The 26,385-nt window shown below is 35.9% G+C and overlaps 2 protein-coding genes across 2 annotated transcripts; both read left to right on the forward strand.

Annotated features, from left to right (window-relative positions):
- The first annotated feature begins 494 nt into the window (after positions 1 to 494).
- Positions 495 to 2,189, forward strand: LOC112702288 (glycine-rich protein). Its single transcript, XM_025753261.3, has 2 exons — positions 495 to 1,000; positions 1,790 to 2,189. Exons 1-2 carry the CDS (start codon positions 910 to 912, stop codon positions 2,002 to 2,004), a joined length of 306 nt encoding a protein of 101 aa, XP_025609046.1. The 5' UTR covers positions 495 to 909; the 3' UTR covers positions 2,005 to 2,189.
- Positions 2,190 to 20,938: 18,749 nt separating this feature from the next.
- Positions 20,939 to 26,270, forward strand: LOC140174269 (uncharacterized). Its single transcript, XM_072198662.1, has 3 exons — positions 20,939 to 23,434; positions 23,598 to 25,589; positions 25,695 to 26,270. Exons 1-3 carry the CDS (start codon positions 20,939 to 20,941, stop codon positions 26,268 to 26,270), a joined length of 5,064 nt encoding a protein of 1,687 aa, XP_072054763.1.
- The last annotated feature ends 115 nt before the right edge of the window (positions 26,271 to 26,385 follow it).

Genomic DNA, 26,385 nt, shown 5'->3' on the forward strand with positions numbered 1-26,385 from the left:
TAAAATTCATTACCGATGCTCTGGCCTGGCCATTAGTAAAGCTATCGATAAAAAGTATTTATCAAAAATTTTAATTTATTTTAAATATATAAATGGTTAGATATTTAACATATGTTAAATATAAATTAAAAAGAATTTCCCACAAGTTATTATATTCTTAAATCAGTAATGCTTGTTGGCTTGCATGAAAATCCTTTTCGTATTTCCTACCCAAGAATGAAAGTATTGATCGGTGGAATATAATTCTGACACTTTCGTTCTGGATATTGATCGGTGGAATTATAAAAAGTTGAACTAAGCTGATGTTTCCAACCGTGACAAAATTTGAACGTCAATTCTATTTATAAAATATATACAAATTAATTTGATATTTATAAAAAAAATTGAGTTACTATTTTAATTTGTCAATGTTTTTGTGTAATTTTGTTAAAATAATTCAATTTTTTATGTCTATCAAATTAATAATTTACATTTTTCATAATTATTAGAAAGTCATCAACACTCAATTTTTTTTAAGGGAAAAAAATGTCAAAGTGACTATATTATTTGAGTACCCTGCAAACTTGAAAACAAACAGTTCAGACAATAAATGCTGCTCATTGTTTTCATAGCCTACAATTCTTTAACATACTCATCAGAATGCAAAGGAAAATGAGCAAGACATGCATGCATGGAGAAATTCTCAAAGTTTCTACTAGATAAGAAGAAGATTGGATTTTATTGCTCCAACTATAATGTTGAAAAGTCTTTCATCTATATCCTTCAATATTATGATGATAATAATAATAATAATCACCATAGCCTCCTCTCCCTCCTATATATAGAGAACACATTCCCACTAATTTTCTCATCCTTCACTACTAAACACATACTACAATAATAACTTGTTTGAATTGTAATACTGAAAAAATGGGTTCAAAAGTAGCAACACTCATGCTAGGCCTCTTGGCCATGGTTCTTCTTATCTCCGCAGAGGTGGCTCAAGTTTCTTCTAATAAAGGTTAGCTCTTTTGAATTTTTTCTTATGAACAATATAAAATTTAAATATATAATTATGATCTATTATTAGAAATATAATTATTTATATATATTTTTTATCGATTTAAATTTTTCTAAAAACAAAATATTTAGCCTACAAAACTCAAAAAGAATCTTATTATAATACATACAAATATTTATTAATAACTAGGGTGATAATTAAATTTGCTTACATGATTTGGTGACTTGTAGAAGAAATAATACATCATTTGATTAGTTCATGATGGTTCCAGTTAGAGACGTATTTTAATTATATCATCCATGTTATTAAGTTGTATAAAAAAATCAATCATCAAAATAATTACTCATATAATATATATATTAAAATATAAAAATATATATTAAAAATAAAATAAATTAAAAATATTTATATACAAATATATAATAATTGATTTGATAGTTAATTTTTAGTGTGTCTTTAATATTTTTTATTTTATATTATTATATTAATCATGTTAGGTATATATTAAAATCAATTATTAAAATTATTTATTAATATAAAATATATATTAAAATATATAATATATATTAAAAATGAGTTAAGCAACATATATATTTATTATATATAAATATATAATAATTAAATTTTATGTACAAATAATATTTTGGTATTAACAATATCGGAAGTATTTGCCTCGTTAAAATTGAAAAATTTTTATTTATAATATATAAATATTATGTATATATAATTTTTGTACCTACTATAATTTTATAAATCCTTCCTCGACTGATTCGATTTATGTCTTTATAGATGCAGTTGGTAACGAGGCAAATGAAGTGGGCAATGCCAAGTATGAAGGATACGGTGGTGGTGGAGGGTATCCTGGAAGCGGTGGTGGTGGCGGCTACGGAGGAGGGTATTGCAGGTATGGATGCTGTCGCCGCGGATACTACGGCGGGTGCAGGCGGTGCTGCTATTATGCCGGTGAAGCTCCTGAACCAGACGAAGTTAAACCTCAAAACTAAACCAATGTTGTTGCTATGTTGCTATATGTTTTGCTTTTAACGTTGCTTCCTTAATTTGCATGAATAAATAATCAAAGCTCGTGATGAGAGGCTTTGAAAAATCTGCATGTATCACTATATGCTTGTGTGATATTGTTACATAGAAAACAAAGTTGAAATATAATATATAAATGTGTTTTTCTTAATTATTTGCTTTGTTTTTACATTAAATATATAAGATTGGCCTTAAGATGTTTATCAATTACACATAAGTAAATAAAAGAAGAGAAAATTTTGGTAGCTAACACTGCATCGCCAACAACCAATATTTCTCTTATTATTTTTTTATGGATAAGGATAGGAATAATTAGTGCTATAACAACTAATTTTAGCAAATACTATAGTATGTTACTAAACAAATTCAATATGAAACTCGCTAAATATAAAGTTTTATTGAGTTTGGATTTTGAATATGTCTTTTGATTGAATTTTGGATGTTTCTGTTTTTAAAAATTTAAGAGAAAATTTTATTATTTTTTATGAGAAATGTTAAAATGATATTTTTTTTTCTCTATTTATAAAATGTACATTTTCTTTCTTTATAACTTTTAAAAAATTTTCACTTTAATCAATTTTAAATTTTTTGTGTTAATTAATGTTAACTTTATCCATTTTTCAAAAAAAATAAATTATTTTACAAAAATACTCATTAGCAAAAATTTTATTTTTTTATCATTAAATTTTGCTTATAAAATATCTTTTAATAAATTATTTTTTATTGATTAAATTGTATTTTTATCAAAATATATATAAAAAAATAATAAAAAAGGATATATTGACAAAATACGGTAAAAAAAAAGTGACAAATTGTCAAAAAGACAGGGAACTATTAAAAAGATGTCAAACGGTTAAAAAGATGATAAACTATTAAAAAATATAGTGTAAAAAAATGGTTGAAAAACAACTAATTTCTCTTTGAGAATTGTAAATATACCTCAAAAATATAAAAACAGCAAAGGTTGGAGTAAAAATCGCAAAAACAAAAAACAAAAATAAAAAGGAGACGCTAAAAATTTTTCAGGTAGTGTTTGTTTTGAGGTATTAAAATAGAGACTGAAAGACTGAAATTTAGTATTATGTTTATTGGTTCAAAGATTAATACTAAAATTTCTGTCCTTGTCTCCAAAATTTCAGTATTTCAGTACTTCCAAAAAATGGGGACAAAGGAGACTAAAATTTTTAGAGATGAAAACTTAAACTTTAATAACATTTTATACCTAAAATACCCTTATTTTAATTAATTAATTCTAATTTTATCCTTTGTGCAAATTAAATTAGAGTTTCATTCTTATTTCAATTTCTGTCTTCTATTTTACACCAAACAGAATATTGAGATTTATTTCGTTTGGGAAGTTTTAGAAGTTAGTTTTTTGGAGAGAAAACTACGTCAACACATTTACTTAAGATCCGTTTGGGAAGTTTTAAAAGTTAATTTTTTGGATTTTTAATTTATAAAAAGTCATATTAATAGTGTTTGATATAATTTTTTAGATATGATTTTAACCTTTTAAAAAATTGTTTAAGAGTTTTTGAAAAAATAAAAAAAATTGACTTTTTTCTCTTTCAAAAACTATTTTATCATTCTTATTTATTACACAATTTTAAAATAGATATTTTTATAATAATTTTTCAAATACAAAATAATTTATTTATACACTATTTTTAATATAATTTTTTTTATCAAAGATTGAAATATTTAAATTCGTAATTTTTTAGATGAATATAAAAAATTATGCTATTTAAAATATAACTCATTAATTTTTAATATAAATTTTTATATTTTATTTTTTTAATTTAATTAAATTATTTATCTAAACTGCCTTTAATTCTGTGCTGACATGAGAGTGCACGGATCAAGAAATGAATTGGATGCGGAGGCGGATCACGGTAAACCATTTGAAACGTTGAATTTCGTCTAATTCAAGTGTGAGAGTTTTAAAAGTTATATTTTGGAGAAACTAAACCTATTTGTGAGGGTTTTTTAAATTATATATATTCTATAGTTGAATTTTAAATTTGTAGAGTTTAAAATTTTACAATAAATTTAAAATATAACTATAATTTTGTTGAGATTTAAAAGAAAAGTCTAGGGGACAGCAGTTTTGTTGAATTTTGGTCAGCATTTAACCAGCAGAAAAATGTGAGTCATTGGATGAAATCTCACACCATCAAATTATCATTGATAGCTAATTGATGGCTAATAATCACAAAAATTACTGACCTCCTAACATTATTCAGATTTAAAACCCTACAAAATGATTGAAAATAACAAAATTTAAAGGAAAGAATGAATATCGAATTTGACTGATATTGCAAGATTTGAAGAATTAATTATTTGGTTATTGAAAATTTAGATAACTAATTTAACTAATGAATAAAATTTGAGGAATCATTTTTACTATTTAAAATATTTTTTTAAGTATTTTTTTTAAATCTTAAAAAAATAAAAATATTTTAATATTTAAATATCTCATGTAAAAATAATTTTTTATTTAGATATAATAATATAAAAAAAATTTTATTTATTATGTTAAAATATTTTTTAAAATAAAAAATATTTTAAAAAATAAATTGAATCCTTTAAAAAAGTATATTTCTTTTAAAATGATTTCCTATTATTTAATGACATCCAAATAGTCAAACACACATCATTTTTGTTTATCTCTAATATTTGGGTTAAATTTTATTTGTATCCCTAACGTTTAAATCGTTCTATTTGTATTTTTAACGTTTGTAAAAATAGTAATTCAATGTTATCATGCCGTTAATTACATATAATGAGCTTTAGTTGGAGTTCTAAAAAATCTATTTTTAAAGTTAGAATATAAATGTTTGGGACATAATTAATGATCCATTCTGGATAATAACTTATCAAAAATTAAAATTAATCTCTACAACATTTACATAATTAATTTTTTATGGATATAATTGAACTTGAACACAAATAGTGGGTACAATATTAAAATCGAACACATCTAAGTGAGACCTTATTGAGAATGAGAGAAAATTGAAAAATATAATCTAATTTGTTAGTATAATTGACGGTATGTAGAATAATATTGAATAACTTTTATAAACGTTAGGAATACAAATAGAACAATTTAAATGTTAAAAATACAAATAAAATTTACTCCAAATATTACGAACAAAAACGATACTTTACTCTTTAAAAAAAATTTCTTTTTTTTTTCATGTTTTCCTTTCTTTTAGCTACGCTTATTTAATTTATAGAGACAAGACACTGAGAGAAACACAGAGACACAAAATCGTATTTGACAGAAGAAATAAAGATAAAAACACTAAATTAATATATTTTGTATTTATCCTAATAGAAAAGACATAAAAACACTAACAAAAAATACAACGTATTTTTAATTTTTGATTATTTTTATTAATTTTTATAATTATATTTTTTATTTCAAAAATTTTAAATAAAAAATAAAAATAAATTATATTTTTATAATTTATTTTAATTTATTATCAAATAAAATATAATAATATAAAATTTTATATCTTTATTTTTTATATTTTATTTTTAGTACCTCCTTATCTTATTTTATTTACCTATTATCAAAAACAAATACAGTCTTTTATAGTTTCACATGAGATTATCGATTTTGATAAGACGATATGATCGACTGTAATGTCGTTGACTCAGTGACGTTGACACTGATTAATGTGGTCGATCAATTCTACTAATAATTGACAAGATTAGCTTGATTATTGTCAACTAATAATTAATTTTGTACGAATACGTGGAGTAGAAAGCGTAAGAGCATCTGGCCACAAAATGCTGAGCCATAGTTAGGAACATTTAATGCTTCAACCTCCTCAAAGTATTGGTTCTCCTTTAATTTTATCCATCCACAGCCGCTGGTTTAAAGGTACGTATTAAATTTATAAATTAAAATTTTTTTATTAAAAATACAAAAAAATTTAATATTTAATATATTTATTTTGTATAAAAATATTTAAAATTTTTTATTAAAAATAAATTTATTATATATCTTTAAAATACATATTAATTAAATTCTTTTTTTATATATAATATTATTTAAATTTAGCAATAAACATATGCCTTAAAAGCATATATAAATGAATAGTATTTATTAAAATTTTTTCAGGAAAAATGTAAAATTTAGTTTTTTTATTGTGTATTTATTTAAAAATTTTAAAATTCTTTTAATAATAATAATAATAATAATAATAATAATCTTAATATGTGTTTAAAGTTTAAAGACATATAATAGGTAAAACCCTTGTTATTTTAATTGAGTTAATATTTAATTTGGTCCCTAAATTTGTATGCAAGTCTCAATTTTGTCTTTGAAATTTTAATTATTTCTATCTAGTCCCTAAATTTTATAAATGTGTCCACATTAGTTCCTGAAATGATTTTTATTTCAAAAACGTTAATGGAGCGTTGAAATGGACGAACAAATGTCACACCAAAATTTGTAAAATGATGTAGTTTTAGTTTTGGCATTCAAATAACTCAAAAATGATATCGCATTACTTGTTTTGTTAGGTAAAGTTTCAATAAATACCACTTATGATGTTGTTTTTGAGTTATTTGAGTGTCAAAACTAAAACGACATCATTTTACAGAATTTAGCGTGGCGTCCATCTATCCATGACAGCATTCTATTAATGTTTATACATTGAAAATTATTTCAAGGACTAATATGAGTCATATTTACAAAATTTAAAGACTAAATAAAGACAATTAAAACTTTAAAAATTAAATTAAAATTTGTATGTAAATTTAAGGACCAACAAATTAAGTATTATCTCTATTTTAATTGGTTATCAAATCTACCATTATATTTTCCGAGGATCATATCTAGTGTTTCAAGCCTAAGTTGCTCTCTTCTACCTTTGTTACTTTGTTCAAGAGAGTATAAACTAACTAATTGTATAACTAACTGTATTTATCTACAACCGTTTTTATATTTGAAGAAAACTTGTTTAACCAACTCTGTATTTATCTTCAATTTTTTTTTACATAAAGAATTATTTTTCGTATCTATGCTGAAGGGAGCATTTTATGGTGAACATGCTGTAGCAAGCCGCCTTAGTTGACTCACGTTGATGTTTGTCCATTTTTTGTTTTCACATAGAGGTGTACACTCATCGGTCAAAATTCCGAGTTGATTTGCACAAAAAAATGGAATTGAATTATATCAAATATGTTATTTTTACTTTTTTTTTTTGGTTTCTGTACTGAAAGTCTCCAAATACGGGGTGAGAGATAGATTGAAAACTTGCGGATCGAGGCGGATGCTGGATTATTTGACTAGAGTAATAGGGGGTGGTACCTGCAAAGATACTCTAACGCTCAAGTCAGAATGGATCTGAGAGATATAAGGTGTGTAGAGTTAATGACATACCTGATGGGGCCTGTGACTCCTCTTTATATAGGTGATGGTAATTATCTTATCTTATCTTATCTGGTTAAGATAAGGGAGGTATTTGAATTTGATTGTTGGTTAGAAGCTCTAGTGGGCCGGTTCCGGACCTTCTAGAAGGGTGAGGTGGGTCGGACCCGGATAACCGGATTTGGAGACCGTTCTGGGTGTGAGATCTGTGGCCGGATCTGTAACAGTTGCCCCCCATAGCGGGAGAGCGAGCGAGGTCGGTCTCTGTCACTGGAGGATATGGTTTTGGCCGTTGGTGGCCTTCTTAGGTTTGTCGGAGCGGAGTCGCAGTTTGACGGATCTTTTTTTTGCGGGGTGTCGGTGCGTCGGTCCTGAGTTTTGCGGTTCAGCTAGGGTTCGCCTTCTTTGGAGTTCGTGTCGTTTGATCAACGCGAACTTTTCGTATTCTTGCGTTCGTTTCGCTTTTTGAGGTGTGCTATCAGTTTTATTTTTCCAAGGGAACATTTATTACGATGGGACGTTTGGACTGCTTTCTAATTTTACCCTTCTGCGTCACGTTTATACTTGGGGTTATTTACGTCTTTTTGTCGCTTTGAAACCATTTTGGTTTTTTACCTTTCTTCCCTCGTTCGTTTCATTTTCCAGTTGCTTTTGCTTCTCCTCTGTGAACCTCTCTTTCTTTTTTCTCTCATTTCGGTGTTTTCCTGCTTCTTTGTTGTTGTGCTTCTGCTTCCTGCTCTTCAAGTTAGTGCTCGCATTTTCAGGTTGGTGTTCTTTCTCTTTACCCTTGTAATCTGCATTGCCTACTTTTTGTGTTTTTGTTTTATTTTTTCTTGCCTCCCTTCATTGTTTTTTGGTCTAGTGTGGATTGGGGTTGTATCCTGCCTTTGTATGATGCTTTTTTATTTTGGGTAGTGGGTTTTTGAATGGATGAGCACCACTGTGTCATTGGCAGTAGGTAGTGGTGTGTGTTTTGATTTTCTCCACCATTTTTTGCCGCGCGGTTTTGGGCTGATGGTGGTGCTCACCTCTATTTTAGGTATGGCTCGGCGGAGGACTGAGGGTATGGGTGTTCTGGTGGTTCCCGCCAATGGCGTTCCCTCCCTTTATTCCTGGGTGACTAGTGATGTCTGGGGGACGCTGTCTCGGGTGACAGAGGCGGACCTTCAGCGGCTCCATGATCAAGGGGCAATTTGCGGAGGGGCTGACACCCAGCGTCAGTACGAGCTTGCCCCTTCGGGGGTCGACGAGAGGGTTTGTTATACTAATCTCGACTCGCCGACCATCCCGGATTAGATGTGGGTTTATTAGGCGATGTTCACCCGACTCGACGTGTGGCTCCCTTTTTCTCCCTTCGTGCAGCAGCTATATAGCCGGTGTTCCGTGGTGCCATCTCAGCTACATCCAAATAGTTGGGCGGCGATACGTACTTTTGAGCTCGTGTGCAAGTACCTGGAGCTCCCGACTTCGGTGAATGTCTTTCTTTTCTTCTTCTTATGTACCTTACTGACCAAGGAGGGGAGGCATAAGAAGTGGTATATGTCGTTTAGGGCTCATCCTCACCATCGCGTCTTCGGTTTATACGAGGACTCTTTCCACGGCTTTAAAGGTGGATATTTCAAGGTTCGTCCCGCTAGGGGACAGCATCCCTTTTCGCTGACGTTGGAAAGGGAGCGCCGGTTTCCGACGTATTGGAATTCGGTGCGGGGCCTTCCATTTTGACGCAGTTGACGCAGGAGTTTCTATTTTCGGAAGATCGGGATATGGCTAGTATTCTTTGGCATCTGTTTGGGGAGCGTCCCCTTAATCCTAGGGATGTGATGAGGGATCTGGTTGCTTGCCGAACTTATGTTGGTGTGCATTTTGTCTCTCTTCTTTTTTTTTGGTACGTATTACCGTGTTTGGTACTTACATGTTTTGTTTGTTTTTTCTTTTCTCAGTTGAGATGGCTGGTGGTTTGACCTCGTAGGCATGGCTAAACGCTGCTATGGGTCGGGAGGAAGTGTCGTCGGCTTCTCCTTCTACACCTTTGTCCCATCCTGCTGCGAACTCTCTGGATGTTTCATAAGGTGGTCTCGGCTGGGGCCAGGGCTGGTGCCCAAACTTCCCCAGGTCTCGTGATTTCCCCCGAGGAGGAGGTCATCGTGGTTTCGGCTGCCGAGGCTTCTTGGAAGTGAAAGAGGCCTGAGGAGGTTAGCAGCGAGAATTTGGAGGAGGGGGGTGTTGTTCCCTCCGTAATGGATCGGCTCTTCAATGCATCGGCTTTTATTAACCAGCATTTGATGCCTCGTACCAAGTCGTTCTTTGGTGATTGTGACGTGGCTTTCCAGGCCAATTCAGTGTATCGTTCCCTCCTTCAATCTGCAGTTATTGTTCGGAAAGCTGAGCCTGTGATGGCCCAGGTTGGCCTTCTGGTCAAGAAGTTGCGCAGATCTCAGGCCGAGGTGGTTAAGCTGAATGAGCAAGTTCAGGTTTTTGAGGTGGAGAGAGAAGGCGGTGAAATCATCTGAGGAAGTCGGGGCCAAAATTCTCCGTCTTTCCGAGGTTGAGACTTCACTTTTGTCTCAATTAGGCGTTGAGCAGAAGAGGGCTTCCGACGCCAAGTCTCAAGCTGCCGTGCTTCTCGATGAGGTAAACACTTTGAAGGTCAAGATTGCTGCTCTGGGGGTTGATGCCGAGGTCCTGAAGAAGGAGAAGATGGAGTTGCTTGCGGATGTGAAAGAGGCTATTGTTGCTACTGAGGAGACGATGAAGGCCCAGGCTTCGGTCCTTGTGCCAGGCGTGGATATGTCCATGATGGGGGTATTTAGGACTGTCTGTGATGGTCAAATCGTAGATCTCCAATAGTTTTTTGTATTTTTTGATTATGTTCTGAGAACTTTTGTAGTTTTATTGTTGGTATTTTGGCCATGTGGCCATGTTTGTGACCCTGGATGTTTGTGACTTTTGTTGACTTATACTTTTTGGGCTGTTGTTGCCGTTTTTAACTCATTTTTCGATGACTCGGGTGCGAGTGTATTTTGACCGTTCGGGCTTTCTATTTTTAAGCCGTTTGTACGCGTTCCTGAGCCGTCGTGAGCTAGGGTGTTCGGTAGGCCGTTTCGTCGTACGTTATGAATATTCGTTTTTAGGCCTCGAGGGTGATCGGTCCTTGATGTAGGCCGTTAGTTCCTTTTGTCGTTACAAAAGCATAGGGAGAAGCGAGGAACGTGCATTTAATAAATAAGTTTTTATTAAGTTGGGCCTCGTTAAAACTCTTTGATGTGGCGGGAAAGAGTACCCAAAATTAACACTTATGGAAAATAAAGCAAAGGAGAATAAAACAAAGGAATAAGCAAAAAGAAGAACTTAGAGGTATGGGATGAGCCTATGCATAGTATCGTCGTAGGTTGGCCGCGTTCCAGGTCCCCAGGATCTCGATGTCGTTGAATCTCTTGAGCTTGTATGCTCCTTTCCCTATTGCTGCCTTGATTCTATATGGGCCCTCCTAGTTGGGGGTGAGTTTTCCTTCTCCGGGGGTAGGGGCGCCGATGTCGTTCCGCCATAGGACTAGGTCTTCGGGTGTGAATTCCCGTCGGACCATGCCGGGATTATACCTTAGGCTGATTCTTTGCTTTAAGGCTAGCTCTCTCATGTGGACTATGCTTCTCACTTTGTCTGTGAGGTCTCGTTCTGTTTTTTCGTCGTTGCCTCCGATTGTTCTTTTGGGGCTTGGGTCTTCTATCTCTACCGAGATAATAGCCTCTACATCGTATGTTAGGCGAAAAGCGGTTTCCCCTATGGAAGTCTAGGGAGTGGTTCGGTACGACCAGAGAACTGATTTGAGTTCGTCGGCCCACAGTCCTTTGGCCTCGTCGAGCCGTTTCTTGAGTCCCTTGATTATTATCTTGTTCGCAGACTCCACTTGTCTTTTTGTTTGGGGATGTTCTACTGAGCTAAAACGGTGGGATATGTGTAGCCCCTCCAAGAATTCTCTGAATTTTTTATCGATGAATTGGGTTTCGTTGTCCGAGATTACGATCTCGGAGATCCCGAACCGGAGTATGATATGTCTCCAAAAAAACTTTCGGCATTGTGTTGTCGTGATGGAGGCCAAGGGTTCGGCCTCGATCCATTTGGTGTAGTAGTCTATGGGGACGATGAGATATTGAAGTTGTCCGGGTGCCGTGGGAAAAGGGCCGACGAGGTCGACGCCCCACGTTCCGAATGGCCAATCTGCCGTTATGGTGTAGAGTTGGTGTGGGGTGGCTTGGCGGAGATCAGCGTGTATCTAGCATTTGGAGTAGTTTTTTTACCAGCTGCATGGAGTCCCTGATAATTGAGGGCCAGAAGTATTCAGCTCGGATAACTTTCTGTGCTAGAGTTTCGCCTCCGATGTGATGGCCGCAGCAGCCTTCATGGATTTCGCGGAGTATGTACCCCGTGTCCCCGGGCTCGACGCACTTGAGTAGGGGTTGCGAGAATCCTCGTTTGTACATTTGTTCTATTACGATGGTGTAGTTGGCGGCTTCCCTTTTTATCCAATTTGCTTCCTTAGGGATATGCTGTGGACCACAGGAGGTTGACCGTGGTGCGATTTGGCGATGGCACACTGATAATGAGGATTATTACCAATTCAGAATTTAGACAAAATAGAATTTTTTTCGTTGCAAGTATAGTCCAAACTGGCAATGGATCCTCTCAATCTAAGTTTAGAATCAAGAATTGTCATAATCCAATACAAAATAACCGGGAGTTTTAATTCCCAGGTCACTTTCCTAGGAGTTACAAATGAAGTACTCAATTATTGGCTACAAGAAATTTGAGGTTGATGGCAAGGGACAATAAATGTAAATAGCAAGAAAATAAATGAGCAAATAATAACTAAATATTAAAAGCAATTAAACTCAATGCAATTAATCAAGAGAAAGGAAACTTCAAATGCTAGAAACCTCTTGGCAAATATTGAGAGTCAAGGTTACCTATCCTATCCATTGACCACAAACATATGATGATTATGAAGAGTTAATCCTACTTAGTCAACCCTAATATCGAGGATAAGTCAAATAGGCATAGTTGATCTCAATCCACAAGTCCTAGCCAACTATATTAATGGAAGGCTTAGAGTTAGTGGAAACTAAATCAACTAAGTACTCTAATATATCAATCAAGAATGGACATCAATGACTCAAAGTCACCAAAGTTCTCAATTCCAAGTTAAGAGTGAAGAAAAACTAAGTAAAAACTAAGTCAAGCATCTTATCAAACACTTGGTGTGCATGAAATAAAACAATATTAAATTGCAATGAAAATAAAATCTAAAGCTACCAAGTATAAGAAAACCATAATAACAACTCAATTAAATAGCAATAAGCAAAGAAACATTAAATTGCATTAATAAAAAATTAAGATTTACAAGAGTATTCATAAAATAAAAAGTGACATAAAAGAGAAATTAAGAAGAAGAACTAAGAGAATTAAGACAATAAATCATGAAAACATAAATAAAACTACATTAAAACAAGAATTAGTAACTGAAATTAAAGAAAAATTGACTAAGAAAACCTAAATTCTAGAGAGAAAGGGGAGCTTCTCTCTAGAAAACTAAGACAAAACATGGAAAAATCTCCACCTAATTGCTCCCCCCTTGCCTCCTCTTGGATTAAAGTTAAAATAGCTTCAGAAATGAGTTGGATTGGATTTTGGAGGCCCAAAATTCGTTGCTAGCGAATTGCATTAATGAGCTCACATGCTGGGACCTGTGCGTACGCACAAACGTGTGCGTACACACAAAGGTTGTGCATAGGCATAACTGCATGCTTCCACCTGTGCGCATGCACACATAGTTGTGCGCACGCACACTTGCCGAAAAGCTCCAAACTCTATTTCTTCATGCTTTCTCCACTTTTGCATGCTTTTTCTTCACTTCTTCAATCCGTATTAGCATTGTAAACCTGAAATCACTCAACAAACACATCAAAAAATCAAATGGAATTAAAGTGAATAAAATTTAGCAAATAAGGGCCTAAAAAATATGTTTTCAATTTTGAGCACAATTTATGGAGAATTTACAAAACCAAGCTATTTCATTGAATAAGTGTAGGAAAAGTTCATAAATTCACCCAATTAGAGCAAATAAATACCATGAAATGTGGATTCATCACACACCCAGGAGATATGCGGCCATATCGCGATGTGGGAGGGGAGGATGATCGGCAGTTTCCACCATCGAAACCGCCGGACCAGTCGAAGACCATCACAAATGACACTGCACGGCGGCTAGGGGGTGTTGCAATCGGCGCCGAGGTTGGCGCCTCCGTGGCAGGGAGGGATAAGGGCGTCCGATCTCGGAGGTGATTCTGTGACGTTGTCGCACCGCGCAAAGGAGAACTGCAAGCTCTTCGCAGAGGTTGGCTTCGCCGATAGTGGTTAGGCCACCACCACTCATGGCGGCATCGTTTTCCTTGGATCGTGTTGCAGAGGCGCCAAGCCTCGAGTTCTCCAGCAATGGCAGTACACGCGGTTGTTGGCTCATTCCACTGTGGGTGGCGTGTGAAGAAAGAGCAAGGACAAAGAGCGAGGCGGTGATGGAAGGAGAAGAGGCATGAGCGACCCTGGTGGTTCTCCCTGTAGCAGTGAAACCCAGGGTAGAGAAGGGAGGAGCCGCTGGAGAAGCTGCAGAGAAGCATTGCAATTCTAAAGCGTGATGGACAAAAGAGGACCTCTAGTGTTGAGTTGGGTCTTTTTGGTAAGAACCAAGCCCAAATCCATTCTCAGCAAAGTGGGTTAAAAATTGAGCCAAACATCAAAGAAAATTATTTTAATCAGCTGATGAGTCTCGCATTTTTTAAATAATAAAATTCTGGTGGTTAAAATTTTTTTAGCAGTAGCATAGACAATATTATTTTAGGATTACTGATATCTTTTTTATACTTGTAATTAGTATTTACAATTTTCATTAGGATTTATATTTTTTCCCAACCTTGAGGACAATGTTGTTTTGAAGGGTAGGGTAATGATAGGATTAGCATTGAGCTAACCCAATTAGAAAATTATACTATAAATAGAAGTATGATATAATAATGTGGGATATGCATGATGTAATTAGAAACTCTACTTTTTCTCTTTGACCCTAATTCTAGAGATTTTTCATCTATTCTCTCCAATTATTTCTAATTCTCTCTATTCTTGATACAAATTCGTATCACATTAATATGACAATAAATTGAATCAAATAACTTATATTTGAATTAATTAAATTACACAATTGATATAATACATTAATTATAATTATTTGGTTCAATAAAGTAAGTTAAATAAATAAAAAATATCTTATAAATTTGCTATATAAAAATTATAACACTTTTGAAATCATTAATCAAAATATATAAGATGAAAAATTAATACAAATTAAAAAAATTAATTAATTTATTCTAATCAAATCAGATAATTAATATAATTAATTAGTTATATTTAATATAATCAAATATAATATTAATAATTTGATATTTATTTTAATCAAATTAAATATATAATTAATTATAATATTTTAAAAAAATACTAATCAAAATAATTAGGATAAAAGTTAATACAAATTAAAGTAAAATAATTCATTTATGCCATCAAATCAAATAATTAATGTAATTGATTCGTTATAGTTAATGTGATTGAAACAAAATATTAAATAATTTACTATTTATCTCAATTAAATTAATTGATTAATTAATTAATTAATATATTTGGATGAATCAAATAAGGCAAATAAAAAATACCTTTAAAAAATTTTTATGTCAACTATACTATTAATTGAAAAAATCTAATTTTAATAATATACTATAGATAGATAGATTATTTTATTGGTTCTTTTAGTAATTTTTCTTGGTCTTATTTTTATTTTTATTTTAAGGAAATGAAGATAAAATGCATTTCAGTTAAATGTAAGTCGAATTTTAAGGTGATTCGTTTGGTACCAGATTCGATGGTATCAGAACGTTTGGACTATTAAATGATTCTATTTTAAAATATATTTTTTAAGTTTTTTAATAACTGTTAAATAGTCTTTATTTAATTTTAATTACAAATTAATTATCCTTTATATTATTATTTAATTATAAAATCTATTTTTTATTTTATAAATTATTATTTTATCATTTATCTATCATGCTTATTAATAATAAAAAATAAAAACAATAACAAATTAGATCTTCAATTAATTGTAATAATCTTTTTGGTTATCCTAATCTATTAAAATTTTATCTTTGATCCGTTACATCCGTATAGGGTTGTGAAATCGTGTTTTTTAGAAAATCAATCGATTGGATTTACAAAACAATTGATTGAATTTTAGGTTTTCCATAATTCAATCGATTGGAATTGATACACAATCGATTGAATTTTGCAAGACATGTGAATTTTTTCGTATTTAATCGATTGTTCGTGTTACCCAATCGATTAAAGTCTTCAAAACAATATGAGGTCTCACAATTTAATCGATTTCTCGATTGAGTTAAGCTATTAGAATGATATATCAAAATTTAATCTATTGGTATGATAATATAATCGATCGAAGTTTTTACGTGATTAATTGTATTTTCGAATTCAATCGATTGTTCTGATAATACAATCGATTGAAATGTGTCGATTTTTTTTTCATTCAATCGATTGGTAATCCTCCTTTTTTTAATATAACAACTCCATTTCTACATAATCTCTCTTCTCTCTCTAAGTCCAGAAAACTTCTCTCTTCATCTTCTCCAATTTCATTAACACCCACTCCAAACTACATACATATTATTAATTCTCATTCAAATTTCTACAAAACCCAACGAACCAATATCCCTAAAATGGCCAGAACTAAAAACGCAAAGAGAGCTAGGGTTGAGGGTGAAAGTTCTGCATCCGCCAGACTAGTTGCTTCATCCCATTACATAGCAAAGTGGATGTTGTCTCCGAATGCATTGAACAACTATGTGGAGAATTTCAAGTCAAGGGCGATTGTTCCTCCTAGGTACAAAACAGCCAATTTCATTCATAGTAGACATTATAATTTGTGAAATACTTTGCAAATACAATACTTGACTGATTTTGTATAAACTATGGATGAATATTATCCTCACTTGGTTAGAGCTGTTTATAGTATTTTAAATTATGTTGTTCTTGAAAGTGATGAAGAGAATGAGAAAGTAATGTCGCTCATTGAGTTTGATTTAGGGTCACGACATTATAGAGTTACTTTGGAACAATTAGTTAAACAATGGAATTTAGTTTATCACGGGATAAAATTTACTGGAGGTATTGCAGCAGATGAGGAATGGGGGTGAATATGAAAGATTGATTGGTTTGCAGAGTCTGTAGTATGAGAATTCACACATGCATGCTAGAGGTAATATAAGTTACAGTAGTTTGGGTAATAAACAGCGTATATTGATGTATTTGTTTTCATATGTGTTGATTTCAAAAAAACATAATCATGGGATCTTGTTTAACGAAGATATTCTAGTGCTTTGAGCTATGGTGATCGGAAAGGAGATAAATTGGCCTTATTTTATGGTTCATTATATGTTTGAAATAAAAAGAGGAAAATCAAGCGTTGGTTTAGGATATGCTTACCAATGGACCAATATTTTCAAATGGTTTGTAATTGACTTGACTGAAAAGAATAGTATCGTCTTGAGTAATGTAACCAAGATTGATGACAGCACTCTAAAAAAGATGGGAAGAGATTCGGATGCCCAAGAACCTCAGGTACAAGGACAACCACAAGATCCTGAGGTGTAAGTACAATCCCAAGAATCACCACCACCGCCGCCTTCTTCGCTAACAATGCGAGATTCAATGGATGAATTGCAAAGCATAGGATTATATATTAAGGGATAATTTGCTGAGATGAGACTGCGTCAAGATAGGCAAATTTGGGTAATGAAGTGAATAGATATGATTTTTGAGTTTAAACCAAAGGGTAATAATAAGATGAGCGCAGCCAAAGCAAATCTCTAATATTTATACTCCATTTTGTGGTACTAAATTGTAATAATTAAATTGCAGCTTGAAAATCATGATATTCGCATGATAACCGCTGTGCATTTACTCAAGAGTCGAATCAACTAGAAGAAGTCACGAATTATATTGTCGGCAAATGAATTTTGGAATATACACACAAATCATGAGATGTAAAGATAATATTAGTAATCTAGATAAATTATACTACTAGATGTAAAGATAATATTAGTAATCTACTTTGTGGCTTTATAATTTTTCTCTAATTTTATGCACTATATAAATATCTTAATTTAAAATAATTCATATTTTTATGATAAAGTAATGTCATTTTCATTTATTATTTCAACAACAATATCATATAAATATTATGTCTTATGAATTATATTTTATTTTATACAATTAATGTTTTAAAAAAAGATTTTTCTATTTTTTTTATTTGTTTGCATTCTATTTATATGTTTTCATATATTCAATATTTGAACTAGTTTGAAAAGTTTTTTTTTCTTAAATCCTTTTATTTATATTTGTAAGGTGTATTTTAAACTTATTGAGATCCAAAATCAGAAGAGATTTCAACTAATAGGGATTAAACGAAATCTATTTACCATAGCTATAATATTCTTGCTGCAAATGTGATTGAAATTGTCAAATGCAAACTAGCAAATTAAAATCTAGTATTTATTACAGTGGTTTATATTAAATGTTTAAACATCAAAAGTAGTAGCAGATTACCAGTTTATTAAGACAACTGGATTTAATCATTACATTTAAAAAAATTTTCTCCTCAAATTCTCAAATCCTAACATTATTAGTACGTATTTTTTGATATTTTAATTACCCATTATAATATAAATCAGAAGTGAAAATAAGAGGAGAATTAGAAAATTGAATAAGAGAAAAATGAGAAATATTTTATTTAACATAAAAAATTTTGTATTTCTTTCATTTCCATCTAAGAATTCTACCGATCTCCTCTTCTACATTTTTGTAGCTTCATCCTCAGCTTCTTCAAGTTAAATCGTTCTCTTTACCAGTAAATAGTAAAAAAACTTAAAATAAATATTATAAATTAAATGACTAGACATACAAAATTATTGTTTTTAATGAAGTCGCAAAACCACTTCTAAATGCTAAATAAAATTTTGTATAATTAGTGTTTTTTTCTTTGTTGTCATCAGTGACACTAATCTACATCACATAACTATCTTACTGTATTTGGTGACACTAATTAAGATTTAACTATTAAGTTCCACAATCTACAAAAGTTGAGAGAGAGCACAAAACACTCATTTAATAACAATCTACATACTAGTAAATTTTTTTATTCTAAAAGAAAATAAAAAAAAATAAAAACCGTTGAAAATCTGCTGCTATTTTTTTTCTAAAAAACACAAATAAAGGTATCCAATGAAAGTATTTGAATTGTTAGATTTGGTAGTTAAATATTTAATATTTAAAATATTATTATTTTGAGTAATATTTAATAATTTTTTTCTCAAAGGTGAGTATCCATGATACAATTCGTAGTTAGTTGCTTCAATTTAAATATTTAATAAAATGCTAATTGATTATGCTCAACCTATTCCATAAATTGAATTTATCTAATTTAATTTACCATGGAATATAAGTTTCATTATAGTGGGACTCACAATAACAAAACAAAAATATAAGTTATATAAATTCTTTTAGTATAATAATTCAATAATACATTTTAAGTCCATATTCTTAAATATTGCTAGCTAATTAATAATAAAAAATAATAAAATTTATTTAATTTTTAGTATTTCTCAATGTCTCTGTGAATTATTAAAAAGGATAAAAAATATTTTTTCATTACAAAATCAATTTCACGAATAAAGAATCGAAACGAAAAATTGTAAAATTAGAAATTCTATTCACTGACCTTGATTTTATAATCAAAACAGTGGATTATTTTTTGAACACTACAATAAAAAAATTGATTAGATTTTTGCTGATTGCTGCAACTGTGATTATTAATTAATGATGAACAAATATTGGATATTAAAGAGATGGATAAAAAATAAAAAAAATTGGTTATTAAGTAGATGAATAACTGGAACAAAAACAATGAAAATTTTGATTATCAAGGAGATTGATAAACGATTCCAATTATAGGATTGAGTAATTGATGATAGATTATTCACCAATTTATTATAATCTTAATATTAAAGAAAAGATAAGATTATAGTATCTAAATCAAAATAAAAACTTAAAAATTGAAGATATAATTTTAAAGATAAGATAGATGAATAATAAAATAATAATTTATAAACACGAGCAGAAAAATTGAGAACGACGTAACATATAACATAGTGCACAATTCAATTGATTGGATAACACAACCAATCAATTGAATTGTGAGACCTCATATTGCTTTAAAGCCTTCAATCGATTGGGTAACATAAACAATCGATTGAAATAGAAAAAACTCACGTTCTAAGCATCGTTCAATCGATTGTATAAAAGTTACAATCGATTGATATTTGGAAAAATCGTACTATCGTCCAACATTCAATCAATTGTTTTATGAAATTTGAATTCCAATCGATTGAATGATAGGAAACCTGAAATTTAATCCATTGTTTTGTGAATCCAATTGATTGATTTTTTAAGAAACACGATTTCACAATCCCATATGAATGTAACAGATCAAAAGTAAAATTTTAATCGATTAGTATCGCCAAAAATATTATTACAATTAATGAAAGATCTAATTCGTTATTATTTTTGTTTTTTATTTTTAATAAACATGATAGATGAATGGTAAAATAATAATTTATAAAATAAAAAATAGATTTTATAATTAATAATATATAAAAAATTAATTTATAATTAAAATTAGATAAAACTATTTAGCAGTTATTAAAAAACTTAAAAATTATATTTTGTAATGAAACCATTTAATGGTTCAAACATTTTGAGACTATCAATTTAGTGTCATCGTCCATGATAAAATACTATGTTTTTTCACAATTTGTTTAAATATATATTTCCATTTTGAGATTATATTCAAATCATAAATAATAAATGCGTGCTCTTTATAAATTATATAACTTACAATTTATTATTGTAACGGCCTGGCCCAAACTCCTGCGGGTCGACCCGGCTTGAGCATTACCCGACCCGGACGGTAGGGCGAAGCGTTCCCAAACCGACTCTAACACGCGTCATGAACAGCTCATCCGCAGCTATGAGGAAACGCCTTGGAGAAAGTGGGCCTCCCCCACAGGACCCACGTCTGACACGATATATAAGGGGAAGGACAGCCCTTCCCCCAAGGTATGTCACACTTTCCCACCTAACCATTTCCCCGCCTGCACACTAGCTGACTAGAGCGTCGGAGTGTCTTTGCAGGTGGCACCCCCTCTCTCTCCTTTCACAACAAGTGCTCGGCTACTCGGCAAACCCAAATCTAGCACGACCGTGATTGAGGCGTTCTCACTCCCTCCAATTACCACCCGATCTGTCCGGAAACCGACAACCGAACATTGGCGCCGTCTGTGGGGACAAACGCTTAAATGGAAGTCGCGCTGGGTCCCGGAGACCAAGCCCGAGGAGCCAGAGCGGAGGGCGCAGCCTTCGTCGCCTCACTAAGGGGTCGGCGGAGGTCCCCCCGACAACACACAGAACAGCACACGAGGACACGACCCTTCGGGGGAACGGGCGGTGACAGCGCCATAATAATGCAGGAGCTACGCCATAGGGTCCAGAACCTAGAGCGACAGTTGGCCGACCAGGAGCGGGACGGACGAACCACCGATCCCAGCTACACCCCATCCCCCGAAAGCGAAGAGGGGGACTCCCACCGAAGCCGCCCGCGGCGTACCCCCGCATCCCGAACGGAAGCGGAGAGCACGCGCGAGGAGTCTCTGATCCCGAGAAGACGAAATGACACGATCATCTACTCCCGGGGCAGGTTAACCCGTCGAGCGGCACGAGATCGCGAAGACGAGGAAGGGAGATCCGCGAGGACACGACAACCTGTGATAATGGGCGCCACCCCATTCCACCGATCTATCCTCGAAGTCCGGTTGCCGAAACACTTCGACAAACCAACGGACATGAGATACGACGGAACTCAAGACCCTCTAGAACACCTCACGGCCTTCGAGGCCAGGATGAACCTGGAGGGAGTAGGGGACGAGGTAAGGTGCCGTGCCTTCCCGGTAACCTTAGCGGGACCCGCGATCAGGTGGTTTAACGGCCTCCCTCAGGGATCCATCTACAGTTTCTCGGACATCAGCCGTGCATTCCTGGCCCAATTTACAACACGAATAGCAAAGGCAAAGCACCCGATCAACCTTCTGGGGGTAACCCAGAGACAAGGAGAGCCGACCAGGAGGTACCTGGATCGGTTCAACGATGAATGCTTGGAAATCGACGGCCTAACCGATTCGGTGGCCAGCCTTTGCCTGACGAACGGCCTCCTCAACGAGAACTTCCGAAAACATCTTACCACGAAACCGGTCTGGACGATGCACGAGATCCAGACGGTAGCCAAAGAGTACATAAATGACGAGGAAGTCAGCCGAGTTGTGGCCGCCAACAAACGGCAGTCCAGCTACAATCAACCCCGGCAACAGGGCAACGGGGAAAGGCTAAAGGAACGAACCAGGGAAGAGGCACCAAACAAGGCACCAAGGACATTCCCCCGAGTCGGGAAATTCACCAACTACACTCCGCTCACTCTTTCCATCATCGAAGTTTACCAACAAATAGCCAAGAAAGGAATCCTGCCGAAGCCCCGACCACTCAAGGACCGCACTGGAGGGAACAAAAACCTCTATTGCGATTACCACAAAGGCTACGGTCACCTAACGCAGGACTGTTTTGACCTAAAAGATGCACTAGAACAAGCGATAAGGGAAGGTAAACTAACAACATTCTCCCACCTAATCAGGGAGCCAAGGAGACATTATCGCGACCAAGACGAAGAAGGAAAAACCCGTTCAGCAAAGCGACGACAAGAGCCAGAAGACGGAGATCACGGCCTCACTGTGATAAACGTGGTGACGGCCAAAAACGCCGCACCAAGATCCAGATCGGCACACAAGAAAGACACAAAGATATTGTCGATGTCCTCCTCGTCGACGCAAAACTCTAAGAAGCCTCCATTCATTTCTTTCGGCCCGGAAGACTTATGGTTCGATGACGCCCCGGAAAATCCACCCATGGTCATCACGGCCAGAGTGGGAACCGGTCTCGTCAAACGTATCCTTGTTGACACGGGGGCGGACTCGAACATCATGTTCCGCAATATATTCGACGCACTGGGACTAAGGGACGCCGATTTGACGACTCACCAGCACGGGGTCATTGGATTGGGCGACCATTTCATCAAACCAGACGGAGTAATATCCCTGCCAATCTCAGTGGGACAATCCCAGGGCCGAAGATCGGCGATGGCCGAGTTCGTGATCCTCCGAGACTCCACCGCCTATAATATCATCTTGGGAAGGAAGACGATCAACGATTTCGAGGCCATAATCAACACAAAGCTGCTAGTCATGAAGTTCGTTACCGATGATGGATCTATAGGGTCCGTAAGAGGAGACCTTGAGACGGCAGTCGCTTGTGACAATGCCAGCCTCTCCCTAAGAAAGAAGTCCAAGGAGGCGTCCGGCGTGTTCCTAGCCGACCTAGATGCCAGAGTAGACGAAAAACCCTGGCCGAAACCCGAAGGGGATCTGGAGAAGTTCATGATTGGCGATGCCGAGGAAAGATTCACGTTCGTCAACAAGAACTTCCCGCACGAGCTGAAGGAGCCCTTGGTCGAAATGATAAGAGCCAATAGGGACTTGTTCGCCTGGACACCGGCCGACATGCCGGGCATAGACCCAAAAATTATGTCGCATCATTTAGCCGTCAAGGCGGAAGCACATCCAGTAGCCCAACGAAGGAGAAAAATGTCGGTGGAGAGGGCAGAGGAGGTGGCCAAGCAGACGGCCAGCCTCCTAGAAGCAGGTTTTATACGAGAAGTAGACTATTCGACATGGCTCTCGAATGTAGTTCTGGTAAAAAAGCACAACGGCAAATGGAGAATGTGCGTAGACTACTCTGACCTCAACAAAGCATGCCCCAAGGATTGCTTCCCCCTCCCTAACAGACGCACTCGTCGATGCTGCGGCGGGATACCGGTATCTGAGCTTCATGGACGCCTACTCCGGTTACAACCAGATACCGATGCACCGTCCAGACGAAGACAAGACGGCGTTCATAACGCCGGGGGGAACTTTCTGCTATAAGGTGATGCCATTCGGCCTAAAAAATGCGGGGGCGACTTACCAAAGGCTAATGAATAGGATATTCCACGACCACATAGGGAAGACAGTTGAAGTCTACGTGGACGACATCCTCGCGAAAAAAACACGACCTGACGACCTCTTGAACGATTTAGCGAGTGTATTCGCGTCCCTTCGACAACATGGCATGAGGCTGAACCCCCTCAAGTGCGCTTTCGCCATGGAAGCTGGAAAGTTCCTCGGATTCATGATAACCCAAAGAGGGGTAGAAGCCAACCCGGAAAAGTGCCAGGCGATACTCCAAATGAAGAGCCCAGGCAGTATCAAAGACGTCCAAAGGTTGGCAGGACGGCTGGCCTCATTATCACGGTTTCTCGGAGCGTCGGCAACAAAGGCCTTACCATTCTTTAACCTCATGAAGAAAGGAATAGCGTTCGAGTGGACGCCCGCATGCGAGGAAGCCTTTCGGCACTTTAAGGAAATCCTGGCGGCGCCTCCGGTCCTCGGGAAGCCAAAGGACGGGGAGCCATTATACCTGTACCTCGCCATAACAGGAGAAGCCCTGGCCGCAGTTTTGGTACGAGAAGAAGGGAGGGTGCAACAACCAGTCTATTTTATCAGCAGGGCCCTACAAGGGGCAGAATTGAGATATAACAAATTGGAAAAGTTAGCTTTAGCACTCCTGACCTCTTCGCGGAGGTTAAAGCAATACTTCCAAAGTCACCAGATTGTCGTAAGAACGGACCAGGGGATCCGGCAAGTGCTCCAAAAACCCGACTTGGCGGGAAGAATGATGACCTGGTCCATTGAACTTTCCCAATACGACATACGATACGAACCCCGGCAAGCCATCAAAGCGCTGGCGATGGCAGAGTTTCTAGTGGAAGTAGCGGGGAATCCGGTCGAAGACACGAACACACGGTGGAAGCTCCACATAGATGGAGCCTCCAACCAAACGTTCGGGGGCGCCAGGATCATCCTGGAAAGCCCAGCTGGAGTCGTGTACGAACAGTCAATTAAGTTCGAATTTCCCGTTTCAAATAACCAAGCAGAGTACGAAGCCCTTATAGGAGGCTTAACCTTAGCAGCAGAAGTCGGGGCAACGAGGTTAGAGATATGCAGCGATTCGCAAATCATCACCTCCCAAGTGAACGGGAGCTATCAAGCTAGGGACTCGCTGCTACAGAAATACTTGGAAAAAGTCAAGGACTTGAGCCGAAAGTTTGAAGAAGTCACGATCCAGCACGTTCCGAGAGAAAGGAACACACGGGCAGACCTCTTGTCAAAGTTAGCTAGCACCAAACCGGGAGAGGGTAACCGATCTCTAATCCAAGGAAAGATGAAAGAGCCGGCAGTCACACTACACCTCTCGAAGCTAAACCCCTCCTGGTTGGATCCCATTATCGACTTCTTAGAAAACGGCAAGCTCCCTGACAACGAAAAAGATGCCGAAAAGCTAAGAAGGGAAGCCGCCAGATATGCCATCATCCAGGGTCAGCTATTCAGGAAGGGATTCAATCATCCCCTACTGAAGTGTTTGCACCCCGACCAGATGAATTACGTCCTCAGGGAAGTCCATGAAGGATGCTGCGGCCACCATATAGGAGGCAAAGCCCTAGCGAGGAAGTTAATCCGAGCCGGATATTACTGGCCATCGATGATGGCTGACTCCAAGGAATTCGTTAAGAAGTGTGTCAAGTGCCAAGAAAACGCCAACTTCCATCGTGCGCCAGCCTCTGAGCTCAGCTTGCTAACGTCCTCTCGACCGTTCTCGCTATGGGGAGTCGACCTCTTAGGACCTTTTCCCGTCGGCCCGGGGCAAGTCAAATACCTCATAGTCGCTATCGACTACTACACAAAATGGATAGAGGCCGAACCACTGGCCAGCATATCCTCGTCCAATTGCAGGAAATTCATGTGGAGACAAGTCATAACACGATTTGGTATCCCGGAAGTCGTCATCTCGGACAATGGGACATAGTTCACCGACAAGAAGTTCACATAATTCCTCACCGGCCTGGGCATAAAGCAGAGATTCTCCTCGGTAGAACACCCACAGACAAACGGGCAGGTCGAGTCCGCAAATAAGATCATCCTGCTAGGGCTCAAGAAGCGGCTGGATAACAAGAAAGGCGCTTGGGCCGACGAGCTAGCCTCGGTCCTCTGGTCCTACCGAACAACCGAGCAATCCTCCACTAAAGAGACACCCTTTCGACTAACGTACGGGTCAGATGCAGTGATACCCGTAGAGATCGGGGAGCCGAGCCCACGATTACTCCTGAAGGGAGTAGAGGAAACTGTCGAGAAGGACCTGATAGAGGAAACCAGGGAAATGGCCCATCTGGCTGAAGCGGCGCTAAAACAAAGAATGGCCTTACGCTACAATGCCAAAGCGCTCAAAAGAAAGTTCGAAGAAAACGACCTCGTCCTGAGGCGTAACGACATCGGCCCATCTGCCCCGGGAGAAGGCAAACTAGCAGCGAACTGGGAAGGACCATACCGAATCAAAGAGGTAATCGGTAGAGGAGCATACAAGCTAGAAAGACTCAACGGCAAAGAGGTCCCGAGGACATGGAATGCAGATAACTTAAGGAGGTTTTATTCCTAAGCCATTTATTTTGTAATAGCACTTCAATGTCTTTGTTACAACGATTGAACCTGTCCAATTGCCACATGCTATATTTGCCTATGTTATCTCATTATTTCTAACTTTTTGAGCGACC

The sequence above is a fragment of the Arachis hypogaea genome, chromosome 7 (genome assembly GCF_003086295.3).
Source record: "Arachis hypogaea cultivar Tifrunner chromosome 7, arahy.Tifrunner.gnm2.J5K5, whole genome shotgun sequence".
In the NCBI taxonomy this organism is placed as follows: domain Eukaryota; kingdom Viridiplantae; phylum Streptophyta; class Magnoliopsida; order Fabales; family Fabaceae; genus Arachis; species Arachis hypogaea.

What these genes read in the sequence shown, in the direction of transcription:
- LOC112702288 (XM_025753261.3), top strand. Translation starts at nt 910, where the DNA reads ATGGGTTCAAAAGTAGCAACACTCATGCTAGGCCTCTTGGCCATGGTT. An exon ending in TCAAGTTTCTTCTAATAAAG is followed by an intron (nt 1,001 to 1,789) that starts GTTAGCTCTTTT and finishes ATGTCTTTATAG; the next exon opens with ATGCAGTTGGTAACGAGGCA.
- LOC140174269 (XM_072198662.1), top strand. Translation starts at nt 20,939, where the DNA reads ATGGAAGTCGCGCTGGGTCCCGGAGACCAAGCCCGAGGAGCCAGAGCG. An exon ending in GGCTCTCGAATGTAGTTCTG is followed by an intron (nt 23,435 to 23,597) that starts GTAAAAAAGCAC and finishes GGTTACAACCAG; the next exon opens with ATACCGATGCACCGTCCAGA. An exon ending in GGAAATTCATGTGGAGACAA is followed by an intron (nt 25,590 to 25,694) that starts GTCATAACACGA and finishes GGCATAAAGCAG; the next exon opens with AGATTCTCCTCGGTAGAACA.